This window comes from Dipteris shenzhenensis, chromosome 1, assembly GCF_047967505.1.
Source record: "Dipteris shenzhenensis isolate YYH24624 ecotype China chromosome 1, Dip_SZ_1.0, whole genome shotgun sequence".
Lineage (NCBI taxonomy): Eukaryota > Viridiplantae > Streptophyta > Polypodiopsida > Gleicheniales > Dipteridaceae > Dipteris > Dipteris shenzhenensis.
Genome location: NC_141596.1, coordinates 44,746,729 through 44,768,692, shown reverse-complemented (window position 1 = coordinate 44,768,692; position 21,964 = coordinate 44,746,729). Strand labels below are relative to the sequence as shown.

Sequence of the window (21,964 nt, the reverse complement as noted above, 5' to 3'; positions counted from 1 at the left end):
GGCATGCCTAGTCACGGAGGGGAATCCCTCATTTCTAGGCTGCCTCTTCATCTCGCCCATCTCCTGGCTCCCCAATTGTCACCTTATGAAATCTTCTTCTTCCCTCCTGCAGTCACAGCCATGGTGGCAGCTCCACCCTTTCTTCTTGGTAGGAGCTTCAACAGGTATTTTGCCATGCTCCTAGGTAGACGATTGCTTTTTCTTCTAGAGTGGGGTTGCTGTTGTTGGGCGGACTTTTGTGGAAGCAACCCACGCATCCATTCATAAATGAGCCGCCTAGCTTTTACAGTGGGGAACAAGCTATGAGGATGCTTGTGAGACCCGCCCTAATGAATTGGTTAGGATCCTCTACGTATTAATGTTGTGGCACGTGCAAACCATAAATTTCTCAAAAGCCGAGGCCTCCCTAGGGTGTTTATAGATTTTCTTGCCCATACATGATCCTTGGGCATGCCCACAGTAGCCTAAGTGCCCGTCCATGCCAGAGAAGGGATGGGCACAATGTGTTTACACACTGGCTGGACACATGAAAATAACTAAAAGGAGAAGTAAAATGTGACTTGGCCCATGTGGTTGGAGCACTCAACCATTCGATTGGTCGGTCAAGGATTAAATCCCACATTCAACATGAAATCCGGGGAGGCTGTCCAAGCTCTTGGGGTCGTCGCCCTTTTGCGCCTCCAATTTATGATGCCACGTCATAGACATGTACATCTACGCCCTGCCTATCCACCACGGATGGGCAGTTAGTGTGTGAGCTGCTTGAATGCACCATGGGCGGACATAGGCCTGGTTCACACCAACCGGCGGCCAAGGATAAGTGCCGGACGAGGATGAATGCACCATGGGCGGACATAGGCCTAGTTCACACCAACCGACAGCCAAGCATAAGTGCCGGACGAGTCCGCCACGGTGTAACCGAACTAGGCTCATGATGCAATATGGCTTATTGGCTGTCAATGCGCCGACCAAAGCTTCCGATGGGTGCAGTTGAGGGTGACCAGCCCTTGGGCGGTAGGGGGCGGGGCCGCCAAGGGGGGGCTTGAAGAGGCAACCAATGGGAACCAATGGGTTCATTCAAGATGCCCCTCTTGCAAGTCAGGTTGTGAACCCAGCATAGTCTGTAAACACTGTTTAAGTTGCATTGAGTCCCCTACAACTCAACTGTGCAGGCAAAGCGAAACATTCTAGGGTTTTGGACAGGATGTCTGCAGCTGTGGGAGCAACTCAGGGAGCGGCTTCCTTCTGGCGAGCCGCGGGCATGACTTACATCACCTACGTCAACACCTGCGCTTCCATGGTCCGTAAATGTCTCAAGGAGCCTCACAAATCTCAGGTCGCCTCTCGTGAACAGGTCTACTACAAGGTCGCCATGTGGGAAGATGGGAAACCCCTCAAATCTGGTGAGTGTCTTGCATGGTTCTGTTTTTATTTTCTCTCTCGTGACACGGTCACATTGCTGATTTTCGCGCATTTGGGTAACTATTTTAGATCCTTCTCGTGTATAGATTCATTTGTGACAAGTTTCTACGCGGCCTTGATGCTGTGATCGTGCCAGAACTACAATGAGGAACGTGCTCTGATCTTCGTCCGGGGCCCTTGTTTTCGTGTTTTTGAAGCACTTGGATACTACTTATTGCCAATTGGCAATCGGAGTTTGCCGGTAGTGATTCCCATCATTGATCGATTTTTGCTCTGAGCCTTTAGGGACGACGGCCCATGCATTTGTAAAATGCTCCAAGGATCAATAATATGGAATGGACATAAAGTCGAAGCTTAAAGTAAGAGACGCAGAAAACTCATGGATGAAGCACGGTTACGCTACAATTTCATGTGGCCACTTACATGCAGCCATTGTATGCTCTATATTCCTTGGAGTCTCATTCCTGCCATGTTCATGGTCCCAATGTAAGTTCAGCAAAGAGTTCTTGGGCATTCGGAAGTTGCACATCTGAGCGTTTTTTCTCAGGCTCGCCACACATGGAGTCCTCTCCTAGTTTGGAGGAAACTTGTGGCCTCTAGGTGTTTCCTATGTGACAGCCTATATCGCTGCCCATGTGGCAGCCACAACAGAAGCCCATTGTCTTGGCAACCTTATTGTCTGCACAAGGCAGAAAGGCCCACAAGATGGGCAGCAGAGCTAACAGAAGAGGCAGCCAACAAGGGCTGCCAAAGGGTCATTTGCAGGCTCGGTAGTAGGTCGGCAGAACGCATGGCCTGTCGGCAGTCTGCAGCAGGAGTTGGTCCACACAGGAGCAGTCTGCAAAGGCAGGTCGGCAGTATAGAGAAACGATAGGGTTTACAGTGGAGCGATCAAAAAGTAGACAATACTCAGACACAACTGAAGAACGGAACTCAGAAAACATAGTGCCTGTCGGTAATATGAAAAACTGAATACAAGAACCTCAAGCTGTCGTGTCTCAAGGACCGTGGCTGAGGTGAATCAGAAAGATGATTCCATGTAGAGAAACTGTAGAAAAGATAGCAGCAGAGGGAGTGTAACGCAGTCCTCCGTGTGGCTCGATGATGATGAAGATAAGGAGCAGATCTGGAGCAGGAGGGGACAGATCTGGAGCAGAGGAGCAGAAGAGACAGAGCTGAAGCAGAGGAGCAGATCTGGAGCAGAGGAGCAGAAGTTGGGGCAGATCTGGAGGAGAAGATGGAGCAGCCAGGAGGCAGGAAGGAGAGGCAGAGAGAAGGCAGCAGCCAGGAGGCAGAGAGGAGCAGATCTGAAGAGGAGAGGTAGAAGTGGAGCAGGCGGGGCTGCAGCAAAGCATGGAGGAGAAGAGGAGCAGCTGCAGGTCCTGTCCTGTCAAGAGGAGTGTAGGGGCTTGTGCCTTTATAGGCCAGACCTAGTTGGTCGGCCAGCTGGTCGGTGGGCTTGCCAGTTGGTCGGCCAGACCAGGTGAGCTTTCTGGCCACTTATTTGGCTGAGGTGGCTGGCCTTTTGGCTGGCCTGTAAGCTGTATAGATTGCCTCAGAAATTGGGGATTGTTAGTTGCTTAATAGGCAGTACTACAGTAGGCGGGCCAGAACGGGCCTCCCACATGGCAGATTAAGGCAGTAAGGCTGACTGGGTTGGGCATCTGCTAAACCTAGAAGGGCTTTAGCCCTATCTGAAGGCCTATTGCTGGAGTCTTTGTATCCATCCAGTACCTCAGTATTGGCTGCATTCAGAGCAGCAGGGAGGCCAGGGATCAACATTCAATATTGTGCAACATAGTTTGGATGCAGCCCACTTTAGCTCCTTTGGAGGCGCCTCTTCTTCATCATTCGAGTGAACATGGAGAGTGCCACGTCGCCTCTGCCTGCCTTGAGTAGGCCAGGTATGGCGCTATTACAGGTCAACGCATGCACCTGGTTGACAAGCTTGGGGGTAGACTTGAGCTGGGTGGTAACCAATTCCGGTACCTTGGTCACAAGCTGTGGTGCGGGGGCTGCTGCATTACATTGCTGTAGAACTTCTTGAATTATTTCCTCTTTGCCCTTATTCTTCATTTCCAAAACCGTCTTCTCCAGAGAGGCAATGCGAAGGTTTGCATCTCTGAGTTCTTGCTGTAGAGAATACATGGAAGCATAGGAGGGCTCTTGCTGGCTGGGGTCGTAGTAAATAGTTTTAGGAACTTCATCTGGTGGCTTGTGTTGGGAGCCCCTTTGCTAAGACTGACCCCCAACCTGGGTCAAGGGTTCAGCGCAAGCTGGGGTGTCTTAGGGTTTACTCCCTACGAGAGGTGGCCAAGCGGTTGAGTGGAGAGACTAATGGAGAGGGCCTGAGCAAAGCTAACGGAAAGGTTGAGCGTATGCTAGTGACGCTGAGCGAAGGCTAATTGGAGAGGCTAACGCTAACGCGAGGTTGAGTGGAGAGGCTAATGGAGAGGGGGCCGAGGGTACGATAGAGAGGCTAAGCGTATGATGGAGAGGGACTGAGCATATGATGGAGAGGCCAACAGAGAGGGGGCTGAGCGTACGCCGGAGAGAGGGAGAGAGAGAGAGAGAGAGAGAGAGAGAGAGAGAGAGAGAGAGAGACTAGGAATGTAGGAGAGGAGAGTGGGATAAGGTCACATCAAAAGTGAATACATGAGTGGCTGTCACACAAGGGTGTTGAGACAGCAAATTGATGCTGATCAGCCTAAAGATAGGGGTGCTCTTGGACAATGCTTTCTAGCCGCCTTGTTGTGAAGTACTCTATCTATGAGACCTACAATGCGCTCATCCATAGGTGGCAACTCTAGAAGAATGTGTACATGCTGACCCAAATGTGGTTTTTGCAAAGGCACATGAAACACATTGTGGATTTGGGAGATGCGCGGTAGCTCCAATTGATATGTTACTTCCCCAATCTTGTGGATGATCTTGTAAGGGCCATAATACCGTTGAGCAAGCTTTGTGTTAGTATTACCCCTTCAGTGAAGCAGAACAATTTTTGTGGAGACGTAAATGCACATAACCCCCTTACTTGAAAGCTTGGGCATCTTGCATATTCTTTAGAAGGGCCTTCATCCTCTGCAAGTCATCTCGTGCTTGCCGATTTTTCACAACCACGTCTCCAACCAATGAAAGCGTTCCCCACCTCGCACCCATGCATTCCCTCAAATGGGCTCATTCCAATAGAGAGATGCTCAGTGATGTTGTGGCAAAAATTCAGTTAGTGCAAGCCACTTATCCCACGACCTTTGGTATCATGACAAAAATGCCTTTGGTATTCCTCTATCCATTTGTTTATCCTTTCAGATTGACCATCAGTCTCAGGATGGTATGCAGTGCTAGGTGTAGAGAAGGGGGGAAGGGCGGATTTGGAGATGGGGAGAGAATAGTAGAAGGAAGGGAGGAGAAGAGAGGAGAAGGGAAAGGAGAGAGGAAGAGAGAGAAAGATGAGGGGATAGAGAGATAGAGTGAGGGAGGAGAGAGTGTGAGCGTAGGCAAGGAGGAGGAAGGGAGAGTAGATAAGATTAGATGTCACATCAAAAGCTACTTAGTAGGGGGTGGATGGAGACTTATATAGTCCCTCCACATTTTCCACCTAAAGGGCCTCTAACTTGGCCTCTTTTCAGGGTGGTAAGTAGTGCTAGGTGTAAGAGAAGTACCTACTGCTGTAAATACTGCCAAAAGTGACCCATAAATTTTGCATCTTTGTCGCTGACAATCTCCCAAGGGAAACCATGATGCTTAAAAACATGCTCGATGAAGTGCCAAGCAACGTGTGATGCTGAATAACGTGTTCTAGTGGGTATGAAATGGGCCTGCTCTGTCATTCTGTCAACCACCACAAAAATGCTATAGCATCCCGGCTCTGTGGAAGGCAACCGTGTGATGAAATCCATAGCAATGTGAGTCCATTTTTCTTCTGGAATAGGTAATGGCTGCAAGAGACCCGTGGGTAGGAGAAGAGAGGAGAAGGGAAAGGAGAGAGGAAGAGAGAGAAGGATGAGGGGATAGAGAGATAGAGAGAGGGAGAGGAGAGAGTGTGAGCGTAGGCAGGAAGGAGGAAGGGAGAGTAGACAAGATTAGATGTCACATCAAAAGCTATATAGTAGGGGGTGGATGGAGACTTATATAGTCCCTCCACATTTACCACCTAAAGGGCTTCTAACTTGGCCTCTTTTTCCCCTTCATTACAGCCATCCCTTCCCATAGAATTTTTCCCTCAAAATTTCATATGCGGGCTGTTAATAGGTGCAGCAAACAGCAAATAATAATTATCCCGGTAGGAGATAGGGGTTGTCCTGGACAGTGCTCTCTGGCTGCCATGAGTTCTCATCCTCAGGGAGTCCCTGCCACTTGATAAGATACTTGGTGTAGACTTTGTTTCGGAGTACGTGATCCCTGAAACCCATGATGCGCTCCAAAACATAGAGTATGTGGCCCTCATCATCCATAGGTGGTAGCTCAGGAAGGACTTGGACATGCTATCCGACATGTGGCTTCAGTAAGGATACATGGAAAACATTATGAATCCTGGTGGTCTTGGGTAGTTCCAACTCATACGCCACCTCGCCAACTTTGCGGATAATCCTGTAGGGACCGTAATACCTGTAAGCAAGCTTCGTGTTGGTGTTACCCTTCAGCGAGGCCTAACGGTTCTTATGGAGGCGTCAGTGCACATAATCCCCTTCTTCAAGAGACAGATACCTCCTGCGTTCATCCGCATACTTCTTCTGCTTGGCTTGGGCATCCTGCATATTCTTTTTAGCCAATTGCAGAAGGGCATCCATTCTCCCCAAGGCATTTCTTGCTTGCTGATTTTTCACAGCCATGTTTGCAACTAAAGATGGCATACCCACTGTGCATCCATACATAGCCTCGAACGGGCTCATGCCAATAGAGATGTGCTTGGTACTGTTGTAACAAAATTCAGCAAGTGCCAACCACTTATCCCAAGACTTCTATGTGTCATGACAGAAATGCCTCAAATACTCCTCCAGCCATTTGTTCACCCTTTCTGACTGTCCATCCGTCTCAAGGTGGTAAGCAGTGCTATGTGTAAGAGAAGTACCCACTGCTGTAAATAACTCCTACCAAAAGTGACCCATAAATTTTGCATCTCTGTTGTTGACAATCTCCCGAGGGAAACCATGATGCTTAAAAACATGCTCAATGAACTGCCAAGCAACCTGTGATGCTGAATAACGGGTCTTAGTGGGTATGAAATGGGCCTGCTTTGTCATTCTGTCAACCACCACAAAAATGCTATTCCATCCCTACTTTGTGGAAGGCAACCCTGTGATGAAATCCATAGCAATGTGAGTGCATTTGCCTTCTGGAATAGGTAATGGCTGCAAGAGACCCACGGGTAACCGGTTGTCCACTTTATTTTGTTGGCAGGGCAAATCCGCATGTCTTGCCATAGGAGATGAGTGCATTTCCTGTAAGACCAGCAGTCGGTACTTTGAATGTGGCACCAAATAAATTCTGTCCGTGCACCACAACAGCCCATTTTGCAGCTTAAATTCAGCATGCCCCTGGCTTGATGGCCTCTGTAACTCCACAAATATGGGAGCTGCCTTAGAATCCTGCATGTATTCCTCTTGAATACCATGAATCCACTCTTGGTAGATGGTAGAAATGGCAGACAAACTGCAAGCCCACATACGGGATAAGGCATCTGCAACCACGTTTTCTTTCCCAACCACGTTTTCTTTCCCTTTCTTGTACTTGATGTCGAAATTATAAGACTTAATCTTAGCCAGCCACCTCTTCTGCTTCATTGACAAGTTGGGCTGCGTAAGGAAATACCTGAGTGTCCTATGATCCGTAACCTTGATTTTGCTACCGTACAGGTAGTGGTGCCATTTTTCGAAAGCATGGAGGATAGCGAACATTTCCTGATCATACACATGATAATCTAGTTCCTTGGAATCCAATTTCCTGCTTTCAAAAGCAATTACCCCGTGTTCTTGTCTTAGCTCAACCCCTAATCCTTTGCCACTGGCATCTGCCTCCACAATGAAAGTACGTGAAAAATCAGGGCATACCAACATAGGAGCACGAGTGAGGGTGAATTTCAGGTCTTCAAAGCTGCGCTGTGCATCTTCAAAGCTGCGCTGTGCATCTGTAGACCACATAAAAGCATTCTTCCTTCAAAAGGTTTGTCAGAGGGGCTGCCCTCTTGGCAAACTTGCGAATAAAGCGCTTGTAGAAGGAAGCAAGACCTAGAAATCCCCTCAACTGAGTAGGGTTGCGTGGCTGCGGCCAATCCTAAATGCATTTCACCTTTGCAGGATCCACTCGAATGCCATCCTTGCTCACAATGTAACCAAGATACTCAACCTCTTGTGCCATAAAAGTGCATTTGCTGGCTTTAGCATAAATCTGATGCAACCTCAAAATTTCCAGCACTTGCTTGACATGTTTGATGTGCTCCTGCTTATCCTTGCTGTAAATGAGGATGTCATCAAAAAATACCAGCACATATTTGAAAAGGAGAGGCTGCAAAATCTTGTTCATGAGTGCTTGGAAGGTAGCTGGTGCATTGGTCAATCCAAAAGGCATCACCTTGAACTCATACAGTCCTCTCTGTGTGCGAAAGGCTGTCTTGTGCTCATCCCCAGCTTTCATTCTAATCTGATGACAGCCGGACCTCAAATCAATCTTAGTGAAAAACTGAGCACCCTTGAGTTTATCCAACAGGTCATCTATCTTGGGGATTGGAAACCTATTTTTGATGGTGACCTTATTCAAGTCTCTATAGTCAATGCACATACGGTAAGAACCATCCTTCTTTTTCACCAGGTGCACAGGGGATGCAAAAGGAGAAGTGCTATGAGTGATGAAACTCTTCTGAAGTAAGTCCCTCACTTGAGTTGCCACTTCTTCCCGTTCTACCTTAGAGAGTCGGTATGGGGCCTTATTGGTTGGCTTATTGCCAGGTTCCAAGACTATGGCATGATCTACATCGCTTCTCGGAGGCAACTATGGTGGCAAATCAGCAAACACATCTGCAAACTCTGCATATCACAATCATCAACACGGGGAGTGCGACCTTCTTTAGTTACTGACACATTTAATGCATATATGGCGCTGCCCCTCTTGAGCTCTTTGGCCAACTGCCTTGCTGAAATGACCTGCAATTTAGGAGCTGCAATACCATGCAATGTTGTGAAAAACCAGACTTTTCGAGAATGCAAATGTGTGCAATGCATGCAGAATTTGAATGCCAATTGGCCCTCCAATGGGGAAGAGCGCCCTCGTGAGAGTACTTGTTTCTATTTCGACCTACATGCAAGGTGGGAGAGAGATGGCAGATGAATGCAATGTGGAAGAGAGAATGCTACGTGAGATTTACAATGAAAGGGTGATACCCCTTCATTAATGTCCCTTGAGATCACTCAAGTTCCATCTTCCCATTTACACCTACCCTTATCCTATGACCCATGCACCTACCATTCAATGCACTCTAATGCACCCTTTCCTTTTCCTATTGCCCCTATGACCTAGACATGCGTGTGCACATCTTTATTACTAATCATTGGCCAATGTTACATAGTTTTGGCAGTACTATTTACACCGCTTGATCGATCATAAATACAAACATATAACCGCACCATCAAATTGGCGCTAAACAATAATAAGGTTCTAATGACTATTAATTAACTAAATAATCATTTCTCTTGTCATGACACTCCCTCGTGCTTGAATGAGCAGAAGTCTTCTTCTGGATTATTGCTTATCTCTTCCTCTTACGTGCACTTTCTCTTGTTACTTCTGCAATTGCATCGCCTCTTTATAATCTGCGAGTATCTGTGGAAAATCTGTAAAGAACTCTTCTTCCATCCATTGTGCATCACTAGCTGGCTGGTTTTTAAACTTCAGTAAATACATATATCTCTTCTTTCCACGAGTACTCTTCTCTTTATGGTACACGATCTGTTCCGGAGTAAGAACTTCAGTCCCATCTTCAAGTTCAGGTTCTTCTTGATGCTTAGTATCCAAAAACGCAGAAGTATCGCCATGGTATCTCTTCAAATTGCTCACATGAAAGATATTCTTCATATGCCAGTGGGCTGGTAATTTCAGCTCATATGCTCTGGATCCTTCTTTTGGATATAAAGCTGCTGAAATCTAAAATGGACCATAAAACTTTGGTGCTAACTTGACATGTTTTGTACTTCCTCTCACTGACTTGATTCTTCTTTTATCAATCTTCATTAAAACCCAATCATCCTCCTTGTAATAAACTTCTTTTCTTTTTTTATTGGCTGCCTTGGATTGTTGAACCTGGGCCTTCTTAATATGTTCTTTTACCTACTCAATCACCTGTGACATATCCTCAGCAAACTGGTCAGCAGTAAAAATTCGCTCCCCCAAGTGTGTTATTGGAGTGGGTAAACATTGCCCATAGATGATTTCAAATGGGGCTTTCTTGGTGGAAGTCTGTACAATGTTATTATAAGCAAACTGTAACAAGAACTCTGGCCACCTTCTAGGTTGGTCATGGACATAAGCTCGAAGTAAAGTCATTATGGTTTGATTGGCATTCTCACTTTGTCCATCTCCTTGAGGATGGAAGGCTGTAGTAAAATTCAGTTTGGTTCCGCCCTAATGAATAACTTTGCTGTTTCAGGAGCAGACAACTCCTTTTTACAGGGAATAAAATGAGCTTGTTTACTCGGCCTATCTATAACAGTGAAAATCTGCTCAAACTGACCAACCTTGGGGTATCTCTCAATATTGTCAATGGTCCCTCTAATGCCTCTATGTCTAGAATATGGACTCGCATGTAACTCACTCATGACTAGATACCGAAATGTTTTAGGTACACATATGGCACGTCCCAAAAATAAGTATTCATCCATGATGGAATAAGCCTCTAAACCTCCGACCTCATTACGTTGAATCTTCCCATAATTGTCAGCAAAGTCCTCATCTAAAGGATAAGCTTCAACCATTGCCCCTAATGATTTCTCCTTAATCACAGAAATGTGATTAACTTGGGGCCGTCTACTCAAAGCATCAGCTACTAAATTCTCCTTTCCCGGCTGATATTCAATATTTGGTTGCCCAAAGGATTGAATATATTCAGCCCATTTGATTTGCCTTGAAGAAACAATGGGTTGAGAAAACAAGTGCTTGATACTTTGATGGTCAGTCTTAATCTTGAAAGCAGAACCATATAAATAATGCTTCCATAACTTTAAAGCATGAATGACTGCCAGTAACTCCTTCTCATACGTGATATATTTCAATTCAGCCCCTTGAAGTTTTCTGCCCCAATCGAGGTACCACTTGCATCCGTACATACAACAAAGAACTCTTTGTCCATGTCCGGAAGTGTTAATAGTGGTGCAGTGACCAATGTTCTCTTAAGCTCCTCAAAAGCTACTTGGTGAACCTCTCCCCACTCATACAAGGAATGCTTCTTCAACAATTTGTTAGTGGAGAAGCAAGACGTGAAAAATTCTTAATGAATCTGCGATAATAACTACACATCCCTAAGAAGGATCTCAGCTCATGTATATTTTTGGGTATTGGCCATTCAATTATGGCCTTGACCTTTTTAGGGTCAACCCGAATTCCCTCAGGAGACACAATGTGTTCCAAATACTCTATTTCATCTGCATGTACTTTTCTCCCATAGTAGTGATGCCAATTTTTGAAGGCATGTAGGATGGCCAACGATTCTTGATCATAAATATGGTAGGTGAGCTCTTTGGCATCAAATTTTCTGCTCTCAAAAGCTATTAGACCATGCTACTGCCTTAGAATAGCCCCCAAGTCTTTGCCCCTAGCATCTACCTGCACAATGAATGACTGAAAAATAAGGCCATACCATCATAGGGGCATGAGTCAATGCAAATTTCTTGTCTTCAAAAATGAACCGCGCTTCTTTTCACCATAAAAAGGCTTCTTGGACTTTCACCTCCCCTAGATGTACAACCCTTCAAGAGGTCCATAAAAGGAGCTGCCCTTTGTCGAGTGGAAGAATGGAATGCTACATGGGAAAGGGTTTGAAAAGGTTGTTGGTTTGCCCTAGGACTATTGCCCTAGGACTAGGCCAAGGTGTAGTAAATCATGGATTAGACCTATGGCTATAAGCTTAGCATATGAATGTTAAGTTAGGGCCTTGGGGTGAGCATTAGAAGTTAGTGAGGGGATATCTTAGCTACTTAAGGGTTACCTACACCCAAAGTTAGTCAAGGTAACCATGTGGCTAGAGGATGAGTGCGGTGGCAGCCACCTGTGGTTTCCAAGACGCTTTCCAAATTGAAAGAAGGGCGTAGTGTGGGCTCCATAGTTGGGAGTTGAAAGAGACTGATTGCTTGTTTGGGAGAGACTAAAATGAAATCACTAGCAGTTGTAGCTTGAATGAAGAGATTTTGGACTACTTTTTGATTAGCCTTCTCCTTTAGTGCTAGCCTTCGTCATGGCTGAGTCTTCCCTTCACCTTTGGAGTGCTGACAGAAACTCAGTACGAAGACTTTGTATAAATGGATGCTCAAGTATGTGTGGGTGTGTGGATTTGTATGTGTGAGAGCATATTTTTATACTATGGTCTACACCCACTGTTGGGCGCTGATGACATCAGTGGGGATGTCATAGTAGCTAGTCCTTGCTATGCGTGATGGAGTTTATGGTTTTCAATCTTATGAGTGACTATTGTGAGATTGAAACTGCACTATGTTGTGTTTTTAGAGGATGAGTTTGGGAATGTGCAAACTCCCGGCTGTTTTCTTTTCTACCTTTCTTTACTCTCTCTCTCTGTCTCTTTCACTCTCTCACTCTACACACTACTAGGGCCCAGGACAAATCGTCGGGTTGGACCCCCCCCCTGAAGGATTTTATTACTTGAGAGAAGAAGGAATACATAGTTCAACGTAGAGCTGTCCGATACAAATTCAAACGTGAATTCATTTTACAAGAGCTTCAAGCTCATTTCAAAATGGCAACATGCCACTTGTCAAAAATCTAGACTAAATCCTATTACATGCCTCTAAGGGCAATTTCTGGGGTCTTTGTAGCACTTGGTCACGCAGGTGGCCTCCGAAGTACTCGCTACGCTCCAGATTACTTGGGTCTTTAGCCCCTATAGTACCTACAACAATTAATTAAAGCGCACGACCATGGCACCCATTAATTGTTAGCGCTTTGCATGCATATAATAAACTGTGGACTAATCCTAGTCACAGGTAGGCGTCCCCACCGAACAAACATGTGAACAAAACATAGAACACAATTCTTGGTCAACCGAAGTCAACCCTCTTGGTCGTAATTAAGGAGCTTTGACCAATGGTCGTGCCGCCTTAATTATGGCCAAGTCTCTCCAATCGAAGCTGGCACATCTCTCCAACCAAAGTTGGCACAACTTGGTTAACTGTAGTTAATCCTCTTGGCATGTCAAGTCTCGTTGACCAAAGTGAACACTCTGACTGTAGTCAGCTTTGTGGTTCTCTGGTTAACCGTAGTTAACCCTCTTGGTAATAAACCAAGTCTCCCCCACCAAAGTCAAGCTTACTTGACCAGAGTCAAGTATCTTTGACCGTAGTCAATTCTTTGACCGTTATTTGTAACCCTGAAACGGCCATAGTACTTGGAAGATAACTTTGCATACACTTTCTGTTTGCTTTTAAACTTGCGGAGCCTAGCTTTCTCGAACTTCAAAAGTACCCAATCCGCTTCTTGGAGATTTAATTGTCTCCTATGCTTATCTGCAGCTCTTTATGCTTCTCTTGAGACCTTTCAATTGCTGTTTGGACTTGGTTGAAAGCTGTCTGGAGGTCTCTCACAAACTGATCAGCTGCAAATATTTCATCTTTGGTCCTTAGGATAGGTGGCAGAATCACCTTCCCATAGATGACCTCAAAGGGGGCTTTCCTTGTAGAGCTGTGTACTATATTATTGTAAGCGAACTCCACCAATGGTAGGTACTTTTCCTAGTCTGAACCTTGTTCACCCATGTAGCATTTCAGCATATCCAATGCTGTAGAGTTTGCTACTTCACTTTGACCATCTGTCGGGGGATGGAAAGAAGAAGAAAAATTCATATTCATCCCCATATTATCAAATAAGGCTCTCCAGAATAGAGTGGTCATTCTGGGATCTCAATCACTGATAATGGACTTAGGCATACCATGGTGCTTGAAGAGTTGTGCCATGAAAAGCTTAGCCATATGATCTGCCTTTATGGTTTTGTGAACCGGAATGAAATGAGCTTGCTTGCTGAATCTATCAATGATAATCCAAATCCCATCATTCCCTGACTTTGATCTTGGCAATCAAAAATGAAGTCCATTGCAATACTTTCCCACTGTGCCCGAGGCACGAGAAGAGGCATAAGTAGGCCAGGTGCCTTCCGTCTATCATACTTCACTTTTTGACACGTAAGGCATTCAGTAACAAACTGATGTATATCTTTCTGCATCCCTGGCCAAAAGAAATACCTCTCTAAGGCTTGAGTTGTTGCTGTAATTCCTCTATGCTCAGCATAGGGAGGTGCATGGCACTCTTTCAAAATCCTTTTCCTTATCTCTTGGGTGATGCATAGGCAGTCATCTTTCATTAGATACCCATCTTTCAGGGAATATTGACTGGTGAGCTGGCCCTCTTGCATTTGCTGTAAAATCTCACCAAAATCTGCATCATTAACATATTGGTCTCTCATATCTTCCGATGATAATCAATAGTCACATTGTTGACCTGGGGTCTTTGGGACAAAGCATCTACCACTCTGTTCCAAACTCCTGGAGTATGGACAATCTGAAAATGATACATTGACAGCATATTTGCCCATTTCATATGCTTCTCGGAAAGATTTGTCTGAGTCAAAAAGTATCTCAGACTTTGGTGATCTGTCTTAACAGTAAAATCTGCACCCAAAAGATAATGCTTCCATGTATGAATGGCATGAATTACAGCCAGCAACTCTTTCTCATAGATTCCCAGATATATCTCTACATCCCGGAGCCTCCTGCTCTCATAAGCCACTACATGACCATTCTGATGCAATGCAGCCCCAACACATTCCCCACAAGCATCACAATCCATATCAAATGGCTGATACAAATCTAGAACTATTAAGATTGGCTCTGTGGTCAGCCTCTCTTTGAGTGTGATGAATGCTGTCTTTTGAGGAATTCCCCATCTGAAAGTTGCACTTTTCTTAGTAAGATCGTGGAGTGGAGCGGCTATATCTGCAAAATGCCTGATAAATCTTCAATAATAAGAACACAGGCCTAGGAAACTTCGAACTTCATGCACAGTTTTCAGCTCTGGCCATTCCTGAATGGCACGGATCTTTGCCAGATCCATCCATATCCCATCTTTGGATATTATATGCCCCAAGTAATGGATCTCTTCCAGAAAGAATTCACTTTTCTTGCTGTTTGCATAGAGCTGATGATTTTTCAGCTCTTGAAACATTGTAGCAAGGTGTTCCTTGTGCTCTTCTTTGGACTTAGAAAAGACAATTATGTCATGGAAGAAGGTACCTGTGAACTGTCTATAGGGTGGGAAGATACGATCCATCATCCTATTGAAGATAGCTGGGGCATTTGTCAATCCAAAAGGCATCACCAGATATTCATACAACCCAAAAGTAGTGCGGAACGCTGTCGTGCACATCTTGAGGTTGTATCCTCACTTGGTGATAGCCACTTTTTAAGTCTATCCTGCTGAAAATTGAAGCGCCATTCAACTGATCAGCACATCATCAATGCGCAGAATAGAGAATCTATTCTTGATGGTCATTTTGTTCAGTGCGCAGTAATCGACGCACATACAGAATGAGCCATCTTTCTTCTGTACTAGCAGTATAGCGGAACAAAAAGGAGAAGAATTGGGCTGAATCAGGCCCTTGGACAACAAGTCGTGCACCTGAGTCATAATCTCCTCTCGCTGAGTTGCACTAACTCTGTACGGGGGCTTATTGGGTGGCTCGCTGCCAAGAATGAGTTCTATGCCATGATCCTCAAGTCTCTCAGGGGGTAACTCCCCTGGCAAAGCGTCAGAAAAACAATCTTTGAAATTTTCAAGAAATTGAAATTTATTTTGATCTGCCTCACTTATTTCAGCATGCATTTCCACATCTCTCTCTTTTACAAAAATCATGTAAGTTGAAACAACAAACTTTATTTCTTTTCGGACAGAACTATTTGATACAATGGGAATAGTTTCCCCTCTATTCCTACCAACCACACGATGTACTTTGCCCCTATGTGCAAACTCCAGCACTCTTTCAGGAAGGGTCAACTTCACTGCCTTGTGATGAAACCAAGGCATACCCAAGACTACATCATGATGTTTTAGTGGAGAAATGAAGAAGTCTTCCTCATCCACATAACTCTGTACATGAAGACGGAGCTTCCCTATCAAGGGAGTGATTGGCACAGGGTTCCCACAGAACATCAGATCGGCATCCAGAGCCTTGCCCAACTCCTCCGTCTTTAATCCCAGCCTCAAGGCTAGATCCTATGATATAAAGTTATCAGTAGCCCCTGGATCAAATAAAATCAGCTCTTGCTGGTCTCTGACTTTGCCCCATGATAGCAGCAATTCTTGTTTCTCTGGGGAAACATGACCCAGTATGTCAAGAATGCCTCCTGCCATTGGCTTGTACGGTCCCCGTGGCTTCTCTGCCTCGTTTCCCTTCGAAGTAGAAGGCTTTTCTGGGCACTGGGCAGCCACATGCCCCTCTTTGCCGCATCTCAAGCATTTACCCTCTTTCCTGAAAGTTTCAATCTGTTCAGGGGTAAATTGTGGTCTTCTCTTATAGGGCTTTTGTACCTGGTTTCCCCTTGGCTTCTGAGGCTGAAATCCCCTCTTCTAAGCCTTGGGAAACTCTCTTGTTTCAAATTTGGGGGTCGCTGGCTTTTAATCCCCCGGTAACCTTGCCTGTAGTGAAGTCACACTAGTAGGATCCTGCATGTACATATAGACTAGCCACATTGGTTGAATGCATGAGATCTGATATTTCTTTAATATCTTTGGTATTCACTTGGGCCTGTATCTTTGGAGTGAGTCTGGCCCTGTACTTCCTGAGTTGAGTCTTGAAAGGCGAAACTTGCAAGTATGCATCCCAAAATTTCTGATTGTAAGACTCCACTGTATCTTGTGCTTCCATATGAATGCTCTCCCAACCAAGGACATGACCCCGAAACTATTTGGGAATAAACTATTTATAGAAAGCTTTCTTGAAGTCCTTCCATTTCCTGGGGACTAACATAGTTGGCTGTTTTAGCTATCCACCATGCACTGGCTGTACCAGTCAAGTGCAAACCAACCATACGAAGCTTTGACTGTTAACTCAAAGCATAAACCCACAATGCTGCCAAAGCATCAACAACTGTATTGCCCCTTTTCTGGATACTGCAAAAAGCACTGAGAATGCATCTGATTCCCTTTTTCTGAGCACAAAGGCATGCATTTCTTTACTTGTGGCAAATCTCTTATTTTACTATGTTTCCGCTGCTTTTCTGACAGTAAAAGTCTCACAGATAGGTGAAAATTGATGGCCAGAACTGTCTCTACAACTATCTTCTTTTTTTTTCTTTTTTTCTTTTTTTTGTGTGTGTGTGACAGTAACTGGATGGGTAACCGGCTGGTTACACTAACCAGACTAGCTGGTTTTTGGTCTGTTTAGATTGACAGACTAGTTAGTCTGTAACTTGGCCACTAACTGAACCAAACTGGTTAACTGGGCCAGTCTAGTCTAGTTAGGCTGTCCTCTGACCAGATCTCTAACCAGGGTCAGCTAACTGCAGTTAACTTGACCAGTGTCATACCAACCATAGGTCTTCCAGGCTGGCTGCCACGTGTCAGTGCACCACGTCAGCTCTGAGCTGGATGCCATGTGTACTGCTTCTGCACTGCCACATGTCAATTTTGCCACGTCATCTGCCTGCCATGTCATTTCTGCACATGCTTACGCCACATCATCCTTGCCAGGTCATCTACCACGTGTCACACAAGCATGCACATCTGCCAAATCAGCTGCCACGTCTGCTCTGTATACGTGTCTGCCACGTCACAAAAGCCACGTCACCCTAAGGTTAATCCTTGGGCTGAAGACAGGTGACGGATTTTCTTACGGCGTCCAGCGTCGCGCCTACCAGAGACCATCAGCGTCGCGTGTCGTGGGACCTTCTGCGTGTGCCTAACCAGCATATGACGAATCTACATCACAAAAACGCACCGAGCATCGCTTGCTTTTGGACAGAAGCTTCACGTCGTGTGCCATCTTGAAGGAAATGTTTTTGCATAAAGATTGTATTGCTCTGCGTGGAGGTGTCTTGCTATGGATGATCACCATCATCCTTCCATCGATTATGTGCTTGCGTGGAGACGTTACCTGTGCACCCCTGTCTGGCCGGTTTCCCTTCGCCATACGTAGGGTCCTTCGTCAATCATCTACAGCCAAGGGTCCCTTGTAGCAGAGAGGACAATAGCTTGACAAAGAAGCACCTGCTACTTATCTCGTCTCGACTAAAAATTTCCCTTTCTACATTTAGAAGCGTCGTGATCATCCAAGGCAACGAGTCCCTACTGCGGATGGGAATTTTTGCCTTCTCTATCGAGCTACTGAAAGCTTTAGCGCTCTCGTGCATATCCCAAAACTCCTAGTGGTTGGTAGAACTGGTTATTTATTTGCTGGCGATTGAATTGCTGACTTATATTGTCATTTCCAAGGAAGGAAATGATATCCTTACGCTCTGATACCAATGCAAACTCCCGGCTGTTTTTCTTTTCTACCTGCCTTTACTCTCTCTCTCTCTTTCAAGCTCTCTTTCACTCTCTCACTCTACACAGTACTAGGGCCCAAGACAAATCGTCGGGCTGGACCCCCCGGAAGGATTTTATTACTTGAGAGAAGAAGGAATACAAGCTCAGCGTAGAGCTGTCCAATACAAATTCAAACGTGAATTCATTTTACAAGAGCTTCAAGCTCATTCCAAAATGGCAACATGCCACTTGTCAAAAATTTAGACTAAATCCTATTACATGTGGTCAGGCTGGTGGCCTCCGAAATACTCACTACGCTCCAAATTACTTGGGTCTTTAGCCCCTCATAGTACCTGCAATAATTTATTAAAGCGCACTACCATGGCACCCATTAATTGTTAGCGCTTTGCATGCATATAATAAACTATGGACTAATCCTAGTCACATGTGGGCGTCCCCACTGAACAAGCATGTGAACAAAACATAGATGATAGAACACAATTCTTGGTCGACCGAAGTCAACCCTCTTGGTCGTAATTAAGGAGCTTTGACCAAAGGTCGTGGCGCCTTAATTATGGCCAAGTCTCTCCAACTGAAGCTGGCACATCTCTCCAACCGAAGTTGGCACAACTTGGTTAGTAGTTAACCCTCTTGGCGCATGCCAAGTCTCATTGACCGAAGTCAACACTCTGACCGTAGTTAGCTCTATGGTTCTCTGGTTAACCGCAGTTAACCCTCTTCTTAATAAATCAAGTCTCCCCGACCGAAGTCAGGCTTACTTGACCAGAGTCAAGTATCTTTGACCGTAGTCAATTCTTTGACTGTTAAAAGAACTCTTTGACCATAATCAACACATATGAAAACTCTTTAATTATGATCATATAAATGGTCAACTATACTTTGACTTAGGATATTTACATTGTGGTGACAGAATGTTCCTGGATTCATCTAGGTATATACAGTAGAACCGCAATAGACATGGCTGAGGTGCTCTGTCATTCTTCATGTAGGGCCTTCAACCGCTTAGATGAGGGTAGAGGCAATGTCCTGGAAGGTGCCCCTGCAGTTCTATTATTGTGCAATGATGAATGCGTACATGTGAGGTTTTGTTTTCAGTTTGCTGCTGCATCTGGTCTACAAGTCATCCTAGCTCCTGTTAACAGAACAAGTTCTGAAGCACAACTGCAGATAATTTTTATTTGAATTTCATTTGGGCTCTTTGGTTTTGTTTTATGCCTTAAATGCAATGTTATGGGATACTGTTCAAAATAAAAGGGGAATGGGAGTATGAAGATGGCTGTAATTTCTGAGCACCTTCATAGATGTAGTGCGATACTAGCAGGAATCTTCCAATGCAACTCCGTGTAAGCCCTAACGTAAATGGAAACTTATTAGATCATGGGATAGAACGGATGTCATCAGTGTAGCCATCTTCCATGCAATAGACAGAACATTCAAGACAGAGAAAGAAAGTGAGGACCCTTTGGATGGGAGAACAAACCTCCTAAATGGTAGAGAAAATCATTTGTAAATCTATTGACAAGCTTTTTTTTAGATTCACATTGATTCATATGGAGTGAACACATGCTCAACTCGTGAGGTATACGTTTTGGTGATTTGAGTAAGTAGAGGCATCGCATATGAATGCATATAGATTTGGAATTGTTTGTATGTGTTAAAAATGCCAAGGAATAATGATGATTTCATTATCAACGCTTGGACAGCATGCTGACCATATTATCCTGTCCGTATGACTAGCCTACACAAAACTAGTCATTAGTGTAGTATATTGAAAGCTTTCATCACGAGATTTGGATTGCTCACAATGTCAACTGTATCCTTCAATAGATCTTTCAAACTACAGCAAACATGTAAGGAAATCATACAAATTATTATTTCCCTCAATGGCCAGTAAAATATAGCTTTCCCGGTGATGCTTGATGGTCACAACCTTGTGCAATGATTGGCACCCAGATTGGGTGGTGTTATGTCAATGCAATGTCTTAATAAGTGTTACCATCATTGGGTGGAGTTGATGGTACCCGTTGAAAGCCACCTTTCCTGCTTTTACTTCAGTTGAGCATACAAAACCCCCCCCCACCCCCCCCCCCAAAAAAAAAGAAAAAGTGTATGATTAAGTCCTTAATACTAATGCACTGATATGGTTTTGCAGATGTTCGTGAAGTCACAGCCACTGCTGCTGCGGGAAAGTGATTGCTTTTTCAGAGAACATGAATAAAATGATGGATTAAGTATGTCATTTGCCAAAGACATTAATCTCACGCAATCATTTAGTATAATGGGCAAGGTGGTTTTGGGGAGGTGTTTGTTCAAGGTTGTGATGTGCTGCATTAATGTCATTTTGGGCCTTCTCCTTTAGGGTTCTTGATGTGATCTATTTTTCATATTTGGCATGTTGTCATGTTGGCTTTCGACTTTTTGGTAAAGCTTGACCATTTCGAATCCATTCAAATTTTTGATATCGAATCTCCCTTTTTTTTTGCGGTGCAATTTTTTGCCACACCTCCAATGACAGGTTGTACTTGTCGAAACAGCACTTCTAAAGGGACGACATGGAGCAAAGTACATTATCTTAGCTTGAACATGTTACTTTCTTGCAATTTGATGGATTTGTTAGTTTAGATCATGTTAAGTTGTTTGTCAAATGCAAGATTATTACATGGAAGTGTGATCCAATCACACTCGCATGTAATAATTCTTGAAATAAAATGAGCTATTTGGTGTGCCTCTATCAATACAAAGATAGGTGATCACATCTAGACAATGGTATCTAATGTTTTGCTTTGTTTTTTTTTCCAAAGAAATGAACCTTCTATTAATGCTTGAAAGATTTCATACAAGCCCCGAAGGTGCTGAGTATGGAAAAACCCTGGAAAAAGCTAAATGAAAAGCTAGCGTTTTGAGAAACCCCAGCTCACTGCTTAGGGGATCTTTGGAACCAGGGCTAATAGCCAAGTAGGGGGACTATACAGCCAACGAATCCCTCGCGGAGTGAAGATGTAGAAAACACCAACAGGTCAAGCCTTGCAGAAACGATCACGCCTCTCGATAGTCGTCCTAGAGCTTGGAGTCTTGCGCTCCCAAGTGGACCATAGAGCGTAGATGATATCCTGTCATATGGCAACTAGGGTAGCTGCGCGTGGAACCGGGTGCTCACCCATCACAAGATGGCAACGAGCCACCCAAATGTTCCAAGCTGTGATGTTGGCTACTACCTCCCAAACACTGTCCTCCTTAGGAGGAGGAGATAGATTGTCAGGGGAGATTGTCTCGTGGAGTGCGATCCTTTGGATGCTCTAACCTTGTATCCGGTAGGTGGGGGAGATCTCATCAATTTCAAACGTGTATCCTCCCTGTGTCAACCAAGCCACCATCCCCCAGGTGGTCTCTATGAAGACTTTGCATACGTGTCATGATCCTGAGGACTCCCATCCAGATCCTTGGTGCGCTACGATAGCTCCACAGGTAATGCGGGATAGTCTCCAGGACACCGTTAGACCAACAACGGCATTGTCCGTCCACTTGCATCTGCTCCAACCACGGTCCGATGGGCAAGCCTCCATGGGCGGCCAGTTAGAATAAGTAAGAGAGCTTCCTCGGCCACAAGTTGGACCACAATTGTGTCCAAAATCTAGAGCGCACATCCGAGTGTACTCTCTGGGTCACCTAATGTCTCTCCCTCGAAGGGGTCCACCTCGACGAGTCCATCTGAAGCCTCTTGCCAATCCATGTGCTGTAGGAAAAGAAGGGCACTTCATCCCCCTACTGAATTAGGCCACCCTTGGAGGGCCAA

At 44.9% G+C, this 21,964-nt stretch overlaps 1 protein-coding gene across 1 annotated transcript; it reads left to right on the top strand.

Annotated features, from left to right (window-relative positions):
• Positions 1–1,083: 1,083 nt before the first annotated feature.
• LOC147905908 (ATP synthase epsilon chain) lies at positions 1,084–20,559 on the top strand. The gene is made up of 2 exons (XM_087382277.1): positions 1,084–1,403; positions 20,324–20,559. Exons 1-2 carry the CDS (start codon positions 1,205–1,207, stop codon positions 20,362–20,364), a joined length of 240 nt encoding a protein of 79 aa, XP_087238403.1. The 5' UTR covers positions 1,084–1,204; the 3' UTR covers positions 20,365–20,559.
• Positions 20,560–21,964: the final 1,405 nt, after the last annotated feature.

Excerpts from the sequence above, each read along its gene's own strand:
- LOC147905908 (XM_087382277.1), top strand. The coding sequence starts at position 1,205 with ATGTCTGCAGCTGTGGGAGCAACTCAGGGAGCGGCTTCCTTCTGGCGA. Across the intron at positions 1,404-20,323 it reads TGGGAAACCCCTCAAATCTG|ATGTTCGTGAAGTCACAGCC; the intron begins GTGAGTGTCTTG and ends ATGGTTTTGCAG.